Below are 19866 nucleotides of genomic sequence, written 5' to 3' on the forward strand. Positions count from 1 at the left end.
GAAGTTGAGTAACCGGGTTTAGAAAGAGTTGGATTTAGAAAGAGCTGGAGCAGTACCTGCCTGTTCCGCTCTCGATGCATCCGACAGGTCTGAAGACGGTCGGTTGTTCAGGCAATCGTGTGTTGAGGGACCTCGAGCAGATGTCTCAATGCTTCTCAGAAAGAGGACTCTTCAACCTCCAGCACTGGAGGACAAGCCTGGCTGGCCAATGACAGCCATAAGAAAGCCCATTTCTGATTTATTCATGGAGACACTACATGGAGTGATCAAGGGAGGAGTCGCTTTAGGAAACAGTGCTGTTCCCCAGAGAGCAAGTAAAGGACTGAGCTTAGGAAACCACATTTAACTGGTTTCTCGCTGCTGTACGCTGCTGTCATGGCACTGAAATGTATTGGTCACGGAGGAATTCCTAAATTAGATGTACCATGATTGGAATTAATAGCAGTGTAAAAGAAACAGCACTCTGCAAAATATGAATTATAGCTCTCTGTAAGCAACAACCTGCTGGTTATACAGCCCTGAAGCCTGTGGAAGTTGGTCGTAGGTCATCTTTGGACTCAGCAGTTTTTTGCATGAGGCTCTAGTTAAAGAACATAAGCCTTTCGAACATTTGGGGTTATTTTTGTTATTTTCAAACCCTGTTTTCAAAATATAGTAGTGTACTGGGAAGGGATTTGCTATATAGTACTTGAAAATCCAGCCTTTAGAGTGAAAGACTGGAGACTCTTCCTGGGCAAACAGCCAGCCCCTCTCTGGGGCCAAAAGCCCCCTTATCCTAATGATCCTACCACACGCGTGAAAACTTGGTTTTGCGAGTCTAGTCGCTTGCCTTGTTTCCAGTAGGGTTTTATCAGCTCGTATTACCCCAGCACAGGGTTAAAATAGATCTCTTGAGCTTAAGCGTATTGTCAAGGCAACAAGAAACAACGTTATGGTCTTATTCAGCCGTTCACCACAACCGTGTCCCCCTCAGGCAAAGCTGCTTCTGTGGGACCCTGGTCACAGGAGGGACAGGAGATGTTGGCTTTTGGGGAAATGGAGAATGTCATTGCCATGTGTCCGTGGGCTGGCTTTTCTGTTTTGGCATAGTTGGTAGAAGGGGAAAATGCACTGTGTGAGCCTGGGCACCAAAATAGGTGGTGCAGGTCCACGTCCTCAGCGTGGGGACGTTGGCTAACGAGGCAGGTCTGTGGCGGGGAGAGATGAGCCCACTCGGGTGTGCACGGCCTGAACCCCCATGCCATGCCCCAAGGCAACCCAGGAGACAGAATTAAGACAATATGCAGCAACCAGTAAAGCGGTTTTGAGACGGCAGAGCTGCTGCCGAGCATGCTGCCAGGCTGCGTGGCCAAGCACAGACAATCTCTGCCGCACCTTTCGCCTCTCACACCCCAACCCTGCTCCTTTTTGCTCCTTCCTTTCCCTCAGCCTCATGCCATCCTCATCCTCCTCTCCCTCCGTTCCTCCCCATCTGTGGTCTAGTGACTTCTACCCAGATAACGAGCTGTTCAGAGGATGAAACGCATCTTCCCAGCACTCGGCTAGCCACTGAGGCAGGCAGCCAACACCAGCCCGCATTGCCGGGGGTTTGTTTTTGTTTGATCTTTACCATAAAAGCAACCAATTTGAATTCCTGGAATAATTAGCTGCCCTTTGCACTAGTGGCTCTTGAAAAGCGAGCTGGCAGAAGAACAGAGCAGGGAGTAGGAGGGCGAGGTGGATAATTTGTCCTTTGTAGCAGCTCGTCTTTAGGAGGTGATGCAGTAAGTCACACTCTTCCCTCGAAAGCCAGGGCTTGGCGTTGAGCTGCAGACGCAGCCAGGGCTTCCCTGCTCGACACCTCCTGTTCTGACCCTGGGGTTTGCATGAACCTCTCGGTCAGACTAACCCAGCCGAGCCAGCAGTTAAAGTGTTTGCAGGGCTGCAGCCCAAGGCAGAGCCCTTACTTGTGTGTGCAGGACTCACCCTAGTGACTGCTGTTTGTCAGGGTCCCCCGTATTTGGCTAAAAGATAAAACCGAGATACTGGCTTCTTGGTGATGCTAAAGACTCCGTGGCTTTTCCTGAGAATGGCCCAAATAGATCTAAGCTCCATATTAGCGCTTTGTTTTCTGTATCCTAAGAAGAAAAAAAAAAAACCAAAAACAAAACACCACCACCACCACCAAGCCGTGGGGTGGGGTTCTGTTTCTTTTCTAGTCCAGAGTCGTTCTTTAATGTGGGCATGTGAAGTTAAATGGTTGCCAATTGTCACCCCAGATCCGATTGTATCCCAGCCACAGCTAAAGTCATTCAGGAGAATGCGATTTACTAAGTGCTTTGGGATTCTCAGAAATGCAAGTCGCTAGAGAGACATTATAATTTTCTAAGTTCATCCTTAAGAGAGTACTAAGTGAAGTTTCCATGTTGGAGGTGGCTCTGGTGATGGGAAGCATTTTTCAGCCATCCACACAGGGTTTTTAATGCATGTTTTTTTGCTACCATGCCTTTTTGCTGGGATTTTCACCTTTCTGAGCAATCTTGCATACAGATGAAAAGGAGTAAAAGGAATTCAGTGGTATTCCAGGCCCTGGAGGCACCTCAGCTGTGCTCTGCTGGGAATACCTGCCTTTCCGTGGCAGTGGCGGTGAAAGATGAAGCAGCACAAAGTACAGGGTTGAGAGAAAAAGTCAGAAATGAGAAAAGTGGGAGAGAAAGCAAGAGGTGGGGGACCTGAAGGCCAAGACAGATCAGAAAGTGGATGAGATCCTTCTGTGTATGTGTCCTCCCTGTTTCTGCCTTGGGTGACCGACATTCAGAGCATCAGGGAAGGCTGGAGAGCCATGAGGCTGCTAATCCCCCGTTAGCAGCGGTGAACACCCCATCCATCGGGATGTACTGAAATGTGGTCCCAGCGGCACTATTGCCTCTACTTCCCTCCCTGCAGATCACACACACCCCACACCACACACCGGAGACCTACCATAAATACCCCAAATTAACAGGAGAAAAGCTACAGCCATCACGCGCCTCATGAAGACAGTGGGACAGAATATAGGCGTAGGACAAGGGATTTTAGGGGTGAAATTCCCAGCTGATTCTGGGAATTTGCAACACACAGGATGTAAAAACCAAACAATGGACTGTTGTTTCTAAGTATTGCCTCCGAGGATAATTCTTTCCTGACTTAATAGGCTAATAAAGGCAGGAGCACAACCCGCCCTGTATCCTCTCGCTGGCCACCACCACGTTCCAGCGAAGGACTGGAAAAGCGAAGCAACAAAATCAAAACAGAAACTAAACTGTGTGTTAAGGAGAAAAAAAATTTCTGCCTGCTTGCTGCAGGCAATCCGAGGAAGCCATGCGGCACGAGTACAGTACAGTAAATAAAAACTGAACAAGTGACCTCTTCTTCGTCCCCTTGGAGATAGTGGGAAGCCAGGTATTAGCTGCATTCATAGTGCTGCTGCTGGTTTCCATGATGAGGGGCACAGAGGAGACTTGTTGGTGCTCGGGGAGGTGCAAGAGGCGGGGGCTGGACGCTGGCGGCTGAGGATACAGGCAGAACTGGTAGGGACTAGAGGGATCCGTGAGGGCCCTGGCAAGGAGGAAAGGTGGGCTGGTTTTTTTATTAAATACGGGCTTGCAAAACCTGCTTGGCATTGGTCTAGGCGGCTCCCGTTGAGGTCCGTGATAAATTGCCTGTCTGTGGTGGGAGCAGGGCTACGACGATGCCCTCCTGAATAACCCGCCTGCAGTTCTCGCATTTGGTTGATTTCTATGGCTGTGGAAGCACTTCCATCTCCTTCCCCCATGGCCCAGTAAGTCCCATCTCAATGACAAACTACCTTACTCTGTAGGTTCAAGTGGGCAGGGGAGAGCGCGGCTCCACCAGGCAGTCCCCTACCCACAGCTTGCAGCTACTAACCCCTTTTGGCATGCGAAGGAAAGATGTTTCCTACCAAAAGCAATCAGTAGGAAGAAAAAAGGATGAAAGAATGTTTCCCTGAAGTCCAGCTAACTCCCCAAACCAATACTGCATCTTGGCAAAAATTCTACATTTATTTAAAGACATATCTGAAAATTACAGAAAGGCATTGAGTCGCTGCCCATCACATAAATCCGCAGTTCCCACCGAATCATTCCGAATTGTGCTGCCCTGGACTTTGCAAACACATTCACACAGATGTATAGAAGTCTAAGTAAAATCTGCATACAAGTCAAAGGAGTAATTTTTCAAGAGCAAGCAGAAATTGTTAGTTTTGTTTGTATGTTTGCAGCTTTTTCTTGTTCTACCGCTGCCACTGTTTCATGAGTAGACTTTGTAATATTCCACTTCAAACCCTCTGAGCTGATGGGAGAACGTGTACTTCGCAATCAGAATGATTCATGCGGTTACATGATCCAGTGCAGAGTAAGGGAGTAAGAATCCCTAATCTAGAACATTAGCACTTCTCTGTTAAATGCTCTTTTTTAACATACCGCAAAACCATCAACTTATTCCTTACGTAAGGTTCTTCGTGGACTACTATGACAACGGCAGCACTGAAAAGCAGCGTAATGAGACACAAGGAGCATAGAAACACACAGCTCGAACAGCAGCTCATTACAACTGTTCTTATCTGACCTCAGAAATAGAAACACTTTAAGATGCTTTTTCGTTGCTGAAGTTTTTTGCAAACCTGTTTTATTTTTATTAGTGTATTCACAAGGGTGTTTCTGTTTATACACTGATAGTTGACTCGGTCTGCAAGAATATATAACTAAGAATAGAGCCGTGTGGCTAGTTGTACGGGGTGAGAATATTCCTGAAATCATGGCAGAAACTTTACAGAGTTTGTTGATCTATTGGAAAGGGCTTGGAGATGAGCTACCAGAATAATTTGATGGTGATAAAAATATTGCTTTGTAGCGAGAGAGTGAGAGGGCTCAATGTTAATAAACAGGTGTCGTGGAATTTGTTCCCAGCTTATAATTACATGTAGAAGGTGAAAATTCCTGATATTAGAGGGCCTAATATCATCTGCCGGTCCAAATCAGTGAAATTCAAACAGGAAACAAGGTTTTAAGAGCTGGAGCAGTTTGCTGAGGGAAGTGGTGAATTCTTCGTTGGTTTCAGTCAATGCTTGATTTCTCTTGAGATATGTGCTAGTTTAAAACACAACTTATCTCTCTATATTTCGGATTCACTAAAGAAATTTATGGCTTGATTTAGTAGGAATTCAGACTACAGTGCCTCTTCTATTCCTAAAATCTGCACGTCTCTTAAGACTTTTTTTTAATTAATTTATTTATTTGATGTCAGAAGAGGCCAGACGTGAGCCTGGGGCGCAGGAACTGTGAAGAAAGACCGTCGTGGCTGAGTCTGAACTGTGGACGGCAAGGTGACCCCTTCTCGGTAAGCGGTTCCTTGGTTTTTGTACAGCTGGCAGCAGCGTGGCTGCGGGTGGTCGTGCTGCTGCTGCTGCTGCTCTCCGCGCTGCCTCCTCGCCTGCATCCCATCCCGGGGCAGGTACGTGCTGACCTCCCAGACGTGCCTACAAGTTCACGCAAGCAGCAGCCTCGTGGACTTCTCCGAAGGCAACTACGAGTGCGAGAATTGCGTATAACAGTCTAAATTGCCTTTCATTTTCTGAACGTGACACAATTACGCAAACTGCTGTCTGTATGATCTAGAATCATACTGGTGGGTGCCCAGACTTGCCCAGTTTACACGTCAGATCCCAGCTAGGTTTTACAGTCTCGGTGAGAGTTGCAGGTACGAAGCCCCCGTTTCTCAGCCAGCCCGCTGCTGGTAACTTCTGAAGGCACTGGCCAACTTCAGCCACATCAGAGAGAGGGAAGCAGAAGACTTAGAAGTAATTTACAAAAATCTTTGCCACTTAAAAAAAGTAAATGATAGTTGGGTAAATGCTGGGCACCCAAATTAATGCCAATACAAGCAGAAAGGGCCTCTTCTGCCTTCTGTACAATCCCCAAGACAGAAGATGAAAGATCCAGAAGGATCTTGAGCTGGTCTCCTGTGAAGGGGATGATTTGGGCCAGCCTCTGCTTCACTGAATGTTAATTATTGACATAAAGCAGAAATGTTGCGTGAGAGAAGGATGGCATCCCAACCCAGGTTACAGCTTAGAAATTCAGATATTCTTGCATGAGCTGTGTGTTCAGGTTATTCCAGGCACTAAAGCCAACTGATTTGAGGTCTTCCATACCTTGGGTGAACTTCCACACCTAGATACAAATCTATATAAGCATCTGATATACATAAGTATATTCTGATATAGATAAGTATATTCTTCTAGAACGAGAGTCAGCAAACTTGCACCACTTTGCTGAATTCAGACCGTTGTTGGATACATAGTGCAAAAGATTAAACAAATTAGATACTATTGCTATTAAGAGAGTTTTTAGGACAAAAAGATAATTCTCCTGTCTCGCATTACATGCTTTTTCTCATTTCTTTTGTGAGAAAATTATCTTTTTAGATAGCTGATGCATTCACATTCTTAGTCGTCAAAAATCTGTAAACTCTGTAGTGCATTATCACTTGAATAGGCCAAATAATTATTTGAATGCCTACTCATAGACAGTTAGCTTTCGGTAAAATCGAGGCTTTGAGGAGAACCAGAGAGAGCTACCAACTACGCTGAAAGGTAAAAATTGGTATTTCACTCCAGGTTCTTAAAGCAACTGAGGACTTTCGGGTGATCCATTAGCATATTGTGTCAAATCTGAAGTATTGTGATTAATTCAGAGTGATATTTCCTAATTCTGACATTAGAGTTTTTATGGTAGAGGAAGATGCTTAGTGGATTTGTGAAGGTGATCTGAAAATGGGACTTCTTGGGTTCCCTCATGGGGAGAAGCTTAACCCACTTCAGCTCCACTGAAGCCTTGACTACAGGGTGACTACACTGGATCCTACCACTGGGTGCTTTCACATGCAAGGAAAAAAGTTCTTATGAGGTTGATTCATTCACACTGGGATAGCATCGCAGATGGCAGTTGGACAAGTATCTGCATGGAGGATTGGGGAAGGTATCTGTGTTAATTGTGGTAATGCAGGAGAGAGGCTGGAGACCTGCTTCTGCAGTAGGGTGGGTTATACACCGGTTATACACCGGGCTGTCCCTCGTGTCCCCAGGTGCGCTCCAGGGTGATTTTGGTATGGTGCCAGCAAGGACAGAAAGAAATACTATGAGAAGTGTTACGTGTTTCAGAATGAATTGGTTCAGTAAAAACCCAACAATGCAAAAAAAAACCCCTTTTAAACTAAAAAAACTGATATGAAGCGATCCTTCAAAGTGGATGCAAAGAAGTAAAAGAACTTCTGAAATTCTGGTGCATTTGTGAGATGGGCAATATGAAGATTTACATTTAAGCCACTTTGTGGATTTTCACTACTTTTGCAGCTGAACAGTTATCTAGGAGGTAATGACACTGAAATTCAGAGATTCACCTCCTCAACTTTTACTTTTTTTAAGATGAGCAGTCATTTAATTGGATTTAATTAATGTTTCATTGCAATTTTGTAATCACCTAAAGGCCATATAGATGTGTAAGATCTCTTCTAATAGCAAAGCGGTTCTAGTGCAAGTTGGTAGTAAGAATATTGGCATTAGGGTGGATGTTGCTAAATCTGCAGTGTACCCATCTTAATGTACAACACTGACCTTCCAGGCTGATGATGGGCAACCTTTCATAAATGATACCTTTTATACAAAACGGCTTTTACAAGAAATGACTGGGTCTATGTAAAACTGGACAAAATTCTTCCCTTTCCCCTATTTATTTCTCCTTGATTCTGTAGTGAGTTTGAAGGATCAAGAGGTTTAGAGCTAAAAATGATAATTTGTTTTTTAAAGTTCTGGGCACCTGGGGATTGTGAAAATGATCATTCATCTTTTATATTCATTTTTAGTTTCTCGGATACAAAGAAAAATGAAAACAAGCTAATCCCTTCATCTGGTTTAGACGGTTCAGGCCAGACATGCAGGTTTACAACAGCTAAGGATCTGTTCCAGTTATTTTTAATACTTTCACGTCAAAATTGGCTTATCCCAATTTGCTTTTAAAGCATCCTTGGAGTAAGTCTCTATTTACTCAGCCTGTATTTGTCTTGAGTGCACTTTTACGAAATAGCCATAAGCACCCAGAAAGGCCATGTTTGTAATGAAAACACCTCCAGACAGACTGACCCCCCCAGAGGATGCCGCTAACGAATCGATTCGACAGCTCCTGACCGGGACTGAACCAAGCGGGAGCGTGCTGAGACACTCGGTGCGTTATACGCTCCCCTTTGGCTGCGCTTAAACTCGCCTCAGCTGAAGAATGAGACTGTTTGAGGACTCGGGGAAACGTGGGCTCTGCAAAGGCTCAGCCTTCCTGTTTGGAAAAAGAGAATTTGAAAAATCTGAGAAAACAGGGACCTACGTGTGAGGACGGGACACACTGGGGTGGGGGGGTGTAGCACAGAGGGACTGGAGAGATGGAAGTGAGGCAGGAAAAGGGACAAAAAGGGAGTGAGGAAGGAGGGGAAAGGTAAAAAGAAGTAAGTATGAAGAGCTGGAAAAGTGGAAAGGAAAATAGAGAAGAAAAACAGCGAGAGAGGAAGTCGGGGAAGGAAACTCTGCCTGTGTTTTACTGTCACTGGGCTCTGATGTCCTGGCTCCACAGGGGACAGAGGTGCCCGAAGGTAGCACCACCTTGGCTTGTGTTAAATTTAAGCAGTTTACACCTAGAAAGAGGAGCTGACCGAGACAATCAGACCCTGGCCTGGCGTTAGGGCTGGAAGAAGCGAGTGGTGCTCTGCCTCCGAAATGGAGTCCCTGGTCCCTGTCCCCTTCACCCCTCCTTCCCACCACCTTCCCCCGGGATCTGCGGGTGGGAGCCAGCCCTGTGGCAGGAGAGAGCCCGTTTTCTTCCTTGTGTCCCTGGGTGCTGCGGGAGCCGGGAGGGCTCAGGTAGGGGCTGCCTGCGGCGGGGGAGAGGGGCAGGCGGGGGGGGGAGCAGGAGAACAGGGGCTCAAAGGGGTTTGGGGGTCCAGAGCGCCCTGATGCTCAGTCAGGTCCACAAAGGAGGAAGGTGAAGAAGTAAGTACACGTGCATTACTTTTTTATTCAGCATTGGCACTTCTTGGGCCAGGTGCAGTAAGGAGGAACCGGGATTGATTCAATTCTTACAGGGTCGGTGGGCTAAATTTGCTTTGATGCTCCTCTGCCCCGGACAAGGTGAAGTGCAGCCTGCATGTGTCCCCCCCCTCCACGGCCATGCCTGCAGAGGGTGGGTTGGGGGCTGCAGGTGGTTCCTGTTCACAGCGAGGAGCAGGGGGAACATCGGGACTGGGGCTGGCGGGAGAACTGCTGGATCTGCTGCAGGCCAGGGAGCTTGAGGAGCACAAGAGAGGGGACACGGGCACTGGAGCCGAGACGGACCTCCAGGCTGGCTCCGGTGGCTCTGCGGGCTGCCTCCGCTCCACTGCGGGATGTGAGCTAACCTGCTGGGGGATCCCTCTGGACCTGCTGCGGGGTGTCCCCAACCTGCTGGGGGATGGCCACAATCTGCTGCGGGATGGCCCCAGCCCACTGTGGGGTGTCCCCAACCTGCTGCAGGATGTCCCCCAGCCAGTCCTGGGATCACCCTCTAGACCTGCTGAGGGATGTCCCCAACATCCTGAGGGATGTCCCCCCATAGACCTCCTGTGGGCTGTCACCCCCCCCCCCACCCCCAGACCTGCTGTGGGCTGTCACCCCCCCCTACCCCCAGACCTCCTGAGGGCTGTCACCCCCCCCCCCCACCCCCAGACCTGCTGTGGGCTGTCACCCCCCCCACCCCCAGACCTCCTGAGGGCTGTCACCCCCCCACACCCCCAGACCTGCTGTGGGCTGTCACCCCCCCCTACCCCCAGACCTGCTGTGGGCTGTCACCCCCCCACACCCCAACCCTGCTGTGGGATGCCACTACATTCTCCGGGACCCCCCCCCCCCCCGCAACCACCCCTGGGACTTTTCCATGAACTGCCCCCAACCACCCACCGCCCCCCCCCCCCCAACCGCAGAGTCCCGCGGGCGCGCAGGGCTGCGCGGAACCTTCCGCGGCCGCGGCTGTGCCAGGGCGGGGGGGTGACTCACTCTACCGCCGGCAAACCCCCCCCCCCCTCACCCCCGGCTTTATAACGGGCTGGGGCGGCCGCCGCGCCGGGCTCCGCTACGCCGCACCGCGCCCGCGGAGGGGGGGGGGGGAGCGTAAAGACCGCGGGCCGGCAGCATGCGGAGCTTGCGCGGCGTTCCGCGCTCCGCGCTGGTGCTGCTGGTGGTGCTGTTGGCCGCGGGGTACGGCGCGGTCATCACCGGGGTGAGAGCCCGCTGGACGGCACCGACGGGACCCGGGGGGGTCGGGGGGGGGGTAGGAGGTGGGGGTCTGTCTGCTGTGGGTGATAGAGGGATGGGGGGGGGCTGCTAGGGCTAAGGGATGGCTGGGGGATTGGGGGGGGGTCTGTCGGGGGTCTGGGTGGGGTGAGGGGTGGCTGGGGTTGGGGGGGCTCGGTGGGAGAAGTGGTAAGCAGGACGGGGAAGGGAGGGCTGGGTCGGGGGATGAGGGATGCCAGGGTTTGGGGAGGGGGGGGGGGGGTCTCTGGGGTGAGGGGTGCGCGGAGGTGGGGGTGTCTCTGCGTGATGCCAGGACTTGGGGGGCTTCTGGGGTGGGGGGTCTGTCCCTTTGGGGGAGGGATGCCTGGGCTCGGCGGGGGGGATTTCTTCAGCCGGGTCCGTCAGTGTGCGGAGACTCCAGCTGCTTCTCCAGGGCTGGAGGCTGCCGTCCCGTCCCGTCCCGTGTCCCCCCCCCGCTGCCCCCAGCCCCGGGCTGCCCCCAAACCTGCCCCGGGGGGACCCGGCTCCAGGCACCGCACTGCCCGCTTCTGCACCCCGAGTTCCTCCAGTTCCTCCAGTCCTACCGCTTACAGGGCAGGCACCGGTATTGCAATCATCGAAAAAAACCTGCCTCCTTCTTTTTTCCCTTTTTTTTTTTTTTTTTTTGAGTATGACTCTGCTGCTTTTTTTTCCTCAATAGTCACCCATTGCAAATGAGTCCCCTGTTATTGTTGTTGTTGTTTGTAGGCTTAAGATTTACTTTGGTTGTGAAAATTGTTTTTTTTCCCAAAGTCGTTATTTAACCCAAAGCATTGCATCACTCTTAAGTAAAATGATTTATTTTTTTTTAGTGTTTGCTTTGGATTAATAACTCAGCACTTGCATTCCTTCGAGAGCTTACACGTCTTTTGTAACCATCAGAAGTTGTAGCAGCAGCAGATTACTCCGGGGCTGTCCAGGCTCTCTGTCTGGACTTCACTGAAGTCCATGAAACAGCTTGTAGGCATTTCTCTGGATGTCAGATCAGGACTGATTAATTTTCAGAGCAAAGAGTGTGAAGAAATTTTTTAATATTTGAGAATTTCAAGTTCCTTTTAAGTAGAAATATTTACGGCAATGGAGGACCAGTTTATGTAAGTCTGTTATTAGAGTTGTGGCTACACCTTTAAAGCATAATTAATCCATTAAATAAAGTAATGGTGAAGCACTGAATAATAGATCAAGGATAAAGCAGATTCAAAAAGTAAAAATAGATTAGAACTAGGAAATGTTACTTTATTAACTACTGCAGTGCATTTCTGCTTAAAGCACTTTGATGCATTTTTGGCTTCTGATGAATGGGCAAATCTCAGATGAGAGCTGACGTAGGTGTTCCTGTTCCCATCCTCTGAGCCTGAAAGGTGCTTTTCCTTTGCAATTTAAGGACTTGTTTCAAACCTTCTTCAATTCAGTGGTGGTTCATGTGCTGACTTCAGTTGTCTTTGGAGCTGGCATTTCACCTGGGACTTTTTCCTTGAGCTGAATTTCCACAAACCTGTGTTTAAATGAGGTGCTGAAGAGGAATGTCCTTCATGTTGTGTCCTGTGAAGGTTAGGAGTAGCGGCACGAATTACACATTGCAGATAAGGTGCGGGCAGGAGCATTTGGGTTGAATATTTTCAAAACTTGTCATACATTTTTGGAAAGGAAGCCTTAGAAGTTCTGCCAGATGTATATATGCGTGTGTGAATTTTAAAACTAAATTTTTCAGCATGGTGTTTTAGATACCCTTGCTTGCCAGGACATAACTCAGACCTGTTTTGCGGCTGAGTGGTACTTCACTCCAGGACCGGTCCCACAGAGATGGATGGGGTTTGAGATATACAACTGAGAAAAAAAAAAGGGGGGAGTCAGGAGCTGACCGGTGAGGAATAGCAGAGCCTGTGACTTCAGCTGAGCAGTGGACACCGGTGTGCCAGGGGCAGCCAAAATCACTGGACCTGCAGGTTTTTTGTGACTACAGCAAAATTAGACCATTAGAGTGCTTTTTTTTGAGAGGGAGAGAGAGGTTAGAAAATAAACATTATCTACCTGGCAGGCTGTAGTGGTCATTTTATGGTCGTATTAGTCTTGTAAGTAAATACTCTGTGTGATTGGGCTCACCTGTAGCACAGAGCTGTCTGCTTCGTGAAATGTGTGTTTAGGAGGAGTGCTAGCTGTTTGGGTCACACACGCTATTTAATGGCTTGACCCTAATGCAACAGCTTTTTCCTAAATTACTGGCTGATCAGTAAATACATATTTTGATCAGGCTTCTGCTGGTTGAACTAGAATATTTACCCAGTAGAGTACAGTCTAATGGCATTTATCATGTAAATCCCGAGGTAAGAGCTGTAAGTTTTTTTCCTCAAGCGAATGTTTGTTCTGATACGCAGTCTTCCCCAGAGCTGTTATCATATTTATGTGCATTTTTACAAGTTGCCTGTTTATGCACTGCTGACCAGTGCCTTTGGTCTGTCACTCCTCCTGTCAGACATTAAGAGAGTAGTGAGTTAATTAAGCTTACCTTTTGGGTGTAATTAGAACCTTTAACTAATGGCATTTCTCATTGGAGAAAGGAGACTGGTTTTTTGCATTAAATTAATATAATAAAAAGTCTGATAAACTTTTGGTTAAAAAACAGGCAAAAGATGTGCAGTAACCTGTTTCCAAACCCTAACATGTCCACTGCTCTTCATGGTTTCTGGGTTTTTTTAAAACATACTCAGTAGTTTGCATTTTGGTTTGTGCTTATCTAAGCTGTATTGGGTAAGTGGCTGAAATATTTCCCCCCTGCCTTGCAGGGGGAATGCTACCACAGCAGCATTTTCTGGGATGTGGACACTTATGCAAAGGTTTTTCTATTACACATTTAAGACCTCTTTTAGTTACATGTAATTCTAGATAAGAACCACGGAATCCATATTTAAACTTCTGTTTTAGCTACTTCCACTTGGACTTCTCTATTAAAACTATCATGCAGTCTTGCATTTGCAAAGGCATTCAACCATAAGATATTATCATAAGAAACTAGAAAGAATAGTCACTTAAAAGTCTTTAAGTTAATAGAAAATCTCCTATCTTAGCTACTCCATAAGACAAGATTCCTGACTGTTTGGTGGGCTTGGTCCTTGCAGCTGCCTGAGCTCACCCAGGCTCCGATCTGGGAAGGCAGAATGGGACGTGCCACGGTCCATCAGTGCTCACAAGTTGGGACTGTAAATCACTGTCTGTCCTGGATTTGGCCCTGAGCAGCTCTGTATGTGATCATGGCTTTAAACATCCCAGGCTCAACTCTGAAACGTGCCAGGAGCCTGTACGTTCAGATCCATGGGAGATACAAGTATTGTGAATCGACCTTAAATCCTCTTATTCAGCCTTAACGAGCTATCGTAACTTGCGGGGTGCCAGAGGCAGCTCTTGAGCACCCGATCTGCCCTATTTCTGGAGCATATTTATTATTAATTTTATTTGCCTAATGCTGTATTGAACTCCAGGCCTGCGACCGAGACCAGCAGTGCGGAGGAGGGATGTGCTGTGCCGTCAGCCTCTGGATCCGCAGCCTGCGAATGTGCACGCCGATGGGAAATTTGGGAGAGGAGTGCCATCCTTTGAGTCACCGAGTGAGTATGTCACCGGGGGGGCTGTGGGACCGGAGCTGGCAGGGCACAAAGAAACAGGAATATACCGCACTGTACGTCACATTGCATAAAAACTATACGTGGTGAAAAGGCGGGGAAACATGCCATGCGTTATGATACCCAGCTATTCGCATTTGTATGGAAATAGCACTGCAGGTACCTACGTAAGGAAATACATTACTGTCAAAATTATGCTGAAGGGAATCCGAGGATGAAAGTACTACAGAATTTCCAGATTGTTTTCTTATTAGTTTGTTGTTGCTGTTTTGCATCATTACATGATGTGAAACAGCTCTAGCAGTTCCCGAGCCCAGCCCTGCCAATGCCTACGTGTGTGAGCAGGAGCATAGCAAATGGCACCGACCTCGGTGGAACTGGGCGAGATCCCATCACAAGCATAAAAATGTCACCAGCTGGTGTCGGGACACCTGGTGCATCACTGCAGCACGGTCCCTGCCGTCAAACAGCAATGTCCTGATGTGCTCCAGAGGCTGGGAGCCACTGGTGCCTTCAAAAGCCATTGAGAAGGTGTTGACACACACTTGTACTTGAGAAAAATCACCATGGGCTCTCTTTGCTTCTATTCTACCTATTAATTTCAAATATATATGTGTGTATACATCTATACACACACATATATATGATACTATTTACATATTAATACCTTATTATATGACACACTATTATTAATATAATGATATTAACAAATACATTTATTTAAAGCCACATAATTATATGTATATTATAAACCACATATATTATTTGTAGCATGAAAAAGGCTGCTTATTTATAAGTAATACAAAAGACTGAATGGGATGTTACCAAGGAGCTTGAGAACTTGGTGGTCTTCAAAGCCATCCTCAGGGAAGAGTATGGCCCAAGAGTCATCACATGTGAAAGATATCAAGGCAATAAACATGGATTATAAATGTGCAGCTAGTTAGCTGCCTCTCTCACTCTCTCATCCAATGCCTGGCTTCTCAGATCAGTATCTATGGTATATTTTCTCAGTTTTAGGAAGTTCAAGGCTTTGTTCTATTACAGTTAAATTTTTAAATCTTCTGTTGTCATATTGGGGACCAAATTCTCATTTTTACTATGTAATGTAGCAGGGTTTTCTTGTAAGGGCTCTTTACATTAACAGGAGTCTCAGGATAAGAGAAATTGTCTTCTAGGGTTGGGGTTTTTTTTTACGAGCTTATTGCTATTGGGCAATAATTTATACTGTCTGATATATTTTAAGCTAATTGCCTGCATAAATACAATCAGAGAAGATGCCTGTCCACCCCAGACTTACAGGCATAGTCACTGATGTTTATAAGCTTTATGAGATTAATTTTAGATTTAGATTCCTCACCCCGCTGCTCCTCACAACAAACACAAAGCAAATTGATTTACTGTAGTATGTGAAATTAGGTATTTGTAAGGATGGAGAGTTTGCTCAACGGTTCCTCTCCCCTCGATATTTGGGTAGGGGGCAGCTGGGAGACCAGTCGCCCTGAGCACCAAAACCTTTCCTTTGCCTGCAGGTCAGGTACAAAGCAGCCACCACCACGGCCATGCCACCGCCTTGGGGACCTCCAGAGGAGCCTGGAGATACCCTGGGGACGATGGCTGGGCAGTTGGGTTTCCACCTTCTGGTTTCCTTCTCAGCGACTAGATGGCGTTGGCTCGATGCCGTTCCCAATCTCCGTTGGCATTGCGGAGGCAGGGTTTGCAGGCAGGGTCGGGCAGGCGAGATTTGGCAGGCCAGCAGACAGAGCTGGCAGCGCAGGGGTGGCTTTGCTGCCGCTCTGCACCTTCCACGTCACCCCCACGTCTCTCCCAGCAGGTCCCTCGTTTCCTTTTCGCCCACAAACCCCCATTGCCTCGCGGTCATTAAAACCCGGTGCTGGGCACACGGCGTGGCAAAGCGTGCACGGGCTCAGCCGGCGATGCCAGCACCGGCTGCGGGTACGTAGGATCTGCCTGCCCCGGCAAAGAAGCTGCGCGCCCCGGCAAAGCGCCCGTCCTGCGGAGCTGACACCCGCTGCCTGTCCCCAAACGGGTGCGTTATTAAGCCACATCTTCAGCGTGGGAGTCCCGCTGAAAGGAACCTTTCCTCGCAGCGAACGTAGCATTTTGAATAAATCACTTGAGCTGTCGGAGGGCTGAGAGGTACCTCTGAGTCAGCCTTACCAGCCTGAGGAGCTCAGGTTTTATTTTTTTTTCTGCAGTGCTGTGCGTGGGCCCCAAGAGGTGTGATTCCCATGGGGAGTCCCCAGCACCCGCGGTCGGTGGCCTCTCCGGGGCAGAGGGGCCGTGGTGGGTGGCATGGGGAAGCCCACGGCGTCCCTCGCTCCGGGGCTGCTCTTCAGACGGTGCGGGGCAGGGGGCTGGTGCTGGCCCAGGGCACTGCAGGCGATGTGAGCCCCCCGCTAACCCCCCCGTACCTGATGGGGTGTCACTGGAGCAGGCAGGTCCTTGGTGTGATGCAGGGGGAACATGTGGGATTTTCTCCCTTGGACTTTCTTAAAGAGAAAATTTGCACACCGACACAAAACAATCCTGGAATATTAAAATTGCAGGCTCAAAACACCCAGAAATCTGGAAGTGAGGGGAATTAGGGCTGCCTGCCTGGCTTGCAGCAGTGGCTTTATACCTCTGCGCTTCCCTCGCTGCATCCCGACGGATGCTCGGTGCGTGCTGCCGGCGGCAGCACCGCAGCTCCCGGCCATGCTGTTCCAGCCGGCTGTCCTGCTGGGCTCGGCTCATGTGCTGGCAGAGGCACGGCTCCTGTAAAAGGCAGAGCTCGTGATCGAGTTGTTAACGAGTGTCAGCACGTATGCACGTCGTGGCACAATTAAATTTGCGTAATGCAGTCCGTATGTGTGCTCCCTGCAACACACTGCGTGGCTGGAGGAGGGTGGAATGAATTCAGAAACCTCTGCCTTGTGGTGAAAAGGATCCTGCTCAACGGGAGGGCGGGTGAGATGACCTCCCGAGGTGCCTTCCAGCCCGAATTACTATGGGATCCTGCAGTTCCCGGGTCCTGCTACGCGGCTGACAGGCTGCTCTGTGCCATACGACAACGCAGGAATGAGGGCAAGCAGAAACCCTGCACAGTAAACACCGCAAAACGTGATGCTGAAGGCCAGTGTAGTTTCACAACAAACTCCTTTGTGAAACGGGAGTAAATGGAGAACATGTGTCACAGATGTAGATTTACACACCAGCACGGACTGCTATATTTTGTTCTTAACTGTGGCTTGACCGGGAAATGCGATGGGGTTGGCTTTACCATCTGCTCTCCAGCCCCCGTGCTGCAGCTTGTGGGGATCTAACCGCCGTGGAGGGAGTTGTCCCCGCATCCCCACTCTTCACCCGAATCCACCTGCCCCCCCAAGCACCACGGTGGCCGTGCTCCCCGTCCCTGATGTCCGTGCTCTTTGTCCCCAGGTTCCCTTCTCCGGACGGCGGATGCACCACACCTGCCCGTGTCTCCCCGGCCTGGCCTGCGTACGGACTTCTCCCAGCAAATTCAAATGTTTACCGGACTTCAGAAAAGAAGATGTCTTTTTTTAGCAGGAGCTATTCTGCGCTACGAAGAGCCGCTCGATGTATTCTTTTTCTTGTTATTGTGATGAACAAGGTACTTGCCAGGGGAAACCCTTTACCGTACTTTCCTGCCTCACCAACATTAAAACTGAAGATGGGATACTGTGTTGTAGTGGCCAAGGTTTTCAGGACTCGCGGTGGCGGATGCTTTCATTTTGGGGCGAGCGAAAGGACATCTGCTAAAGCAATATTGCTTTCTGAGGGCAGGAGCTTAACGCTTTCTGAACCGTCTCGTGGCCTTCATGGTTCCAGCTTAACCCCGGAATGAAAACATCCAAGATTATTGTCAGTTTTGGAAAATTTTGGCCACTTTTTTACATTTTGGAATGCCTGAATCGAACTGAGTTGAATAACTGCATAGTGTCAAGCATATGACAATTGCCAAAAACCTGTATTTACATTACATTTCGTATCTTTATTAATATAACTGTATTTGTAAGTTAGGCGCATCTCTAGGGTGAAAGTTTAACCAATAGATGTAGTTTTTACACTTTTTAAAAGTGGCGGGTGGAACCAAAGCATTTCAATATTCAAAGCATTAAAAGATTTTGTTATTTTAGTATTCTAAGACGAGAAGGAGTTGTTGTTACTTGAGTTGGTGTAAAACTACCTGATCGTCTCAAACTATGTATTAAGATGTAGTTTATATTAAAAAAGGAACCCTGAAGTTTATTGTAATGGGCTGCCTGACTTCTTGTATATGTATCAAATTTGCTGTGTAAAAATTCTGTATCAGAATAATGGCAGTATATGATTTGATTTATTTTAATATTATAACATTATTTTGTCATTGTGGTTTTCCATTTTTATTCAGTGTAATCTGTTATCACACACTCGATTCACCCAAGCTAGCAGAGCTGCTTATGGATAGCTTAGCAAAAGATTATATGCCTCTGGCTGCTTTTAGGGAAACTCAACAGTTTACAAGGCATGAACTCCTCAACCAAGCTGCAGTCTTAGATGATGGAGGAATCTTGGTGTAGCTAATACGAGAGGTTTTTCTTGGCACGTGCCTCAAAGAATCAACTTTAGCCCAGTGAACATCAAATTTGTGGGTTTTCTATGAAATGCTGTGCAACTTCATATTTACTTGTCATGCCTGGAGCTGGAATTCCAATAGTTTGTGTGAGTTTCACACATTTCTTGCTCTCAGACATGCAAACATATGCTGGAACTGGAGAAGTGAAGTCATTCATCTTTCAACAATCAGTGCTTTGCTGCTGATGACGATGGGGAAGGGGGGAGAAAAGTTAGCATGCTTGTATTAAGCCAAACACCTGTATTACTTAGAGAAGATGAGAAACATCCCAGTGAGTTTACCAGGTACCTGCCGCTGGGCTCCACAGCCTCCCTGAGGAGAGAGAAAGGAACAACTGGCCTTGTTATTTTGCCAGATCCTTGTGGATCCTGCACATGTTAGAAAAATAAATGTCGTGAGAGAGGATTGCATCTTCCTGGCTCAAGACAGCCCAACCCCAGGGCTCTATATATTTTGCTTCAGCCTTTGCGGTGGTGATACAGCAGCTCTGCAAGTGGCAACAGACTCAGGTCCTGTAGGAAAAAAAAAAAAAAAAAGTCTGAGGTGCCACCAAATGATAATTTTATATGTGGTTTGCATTAATGTAATCAGATACAGAGTGCCTGTATTAGATCTGAAGTCTTAGAGGGGCTCATCGCTAACCCAAGGGGCTGAATTGTGCTGATGAAAGACCAGCTCATTCCCATGCTAATGCAGTGACACGTGAGCACTGCAGAAATTCCCATAACCTGGATTTAAAGACTTTTCTGTCTTTTATGCTTTTCTGTCCATGTCTATCAGTATAAAATTAGCTTAATACCATGGACTTCAATTTACACTCAAAGGGAGAATCAAGAAGGAAAATAGAAGCAGTCCAAGCGTGTATGTGTCCCATCTCTTGCTCCATTCATTTTTACCAAAGCACATTTTCTTGGTGCTTGAAACGATGAACCATAGCAGGAAACGCCAGCCCTGCTTCTCATCTCCTGCTGGCATAAATCACCAGTGACTCCACTGAAGGTAATAATCCTGGTTTGTATCATTGTAAATGAGTGGACAATTACATCTGATGACTGCCTTAGAACCTGCCATGCTGACCTCCTAGGAGAGTTTATCAGACAAGAGCAGAGCAGCTTTGTAGTTGTAATTTGTGCCAATTAACTTGTGGGATTAGGCATTTATCTGGGTAATGAGAACAGCCCCAATTACACGAGATCAAAGTTCACACCATCCATAGGAGGTCGAAG

General features: G+C 47.8%; 1 protein-coding gene across 1 annotated transcript; it reads left to right on the top strand.

The window, feature by feature from the left end:
• Window positions 1-10226: 10226 nt before the first annotated feature.
• Window positions 10227-18385, top strand: PROK2 (prokineticin 2). Its single transcript, XM_075052835.1, has 3 exons — window positions 10227-10331; window positions 13861-13986; window positions 17443-18385. The coding sequence occupies exons 1-3, from the start codon at window positions 10245-10247 to the stop codon at window positions 17566-17568; spliced, it is 339 nt and encodes a 112-aa protein (XP_074908936.1). The 5' UTR covers window positions 10227-10244; the 3' UTR covers window positions 17569-18385.
• Window positions 18386-19866: the final 1481 nt, after the last annotated feature.

The sequence above is a fragment of the Buteo buteo genome, chromosome 21, assembly GCF_964188355.1.
Source record: "Buteo buteo chromosome 21, bButBut1.hap1.1, whole genome shotgun sequence".
Taxonomy (NCBI): Eukaryota; Metazoa; Chordata; class Aves; order Accipitriformes; family Accipitridae; genus Buteo; species Buteo buteo.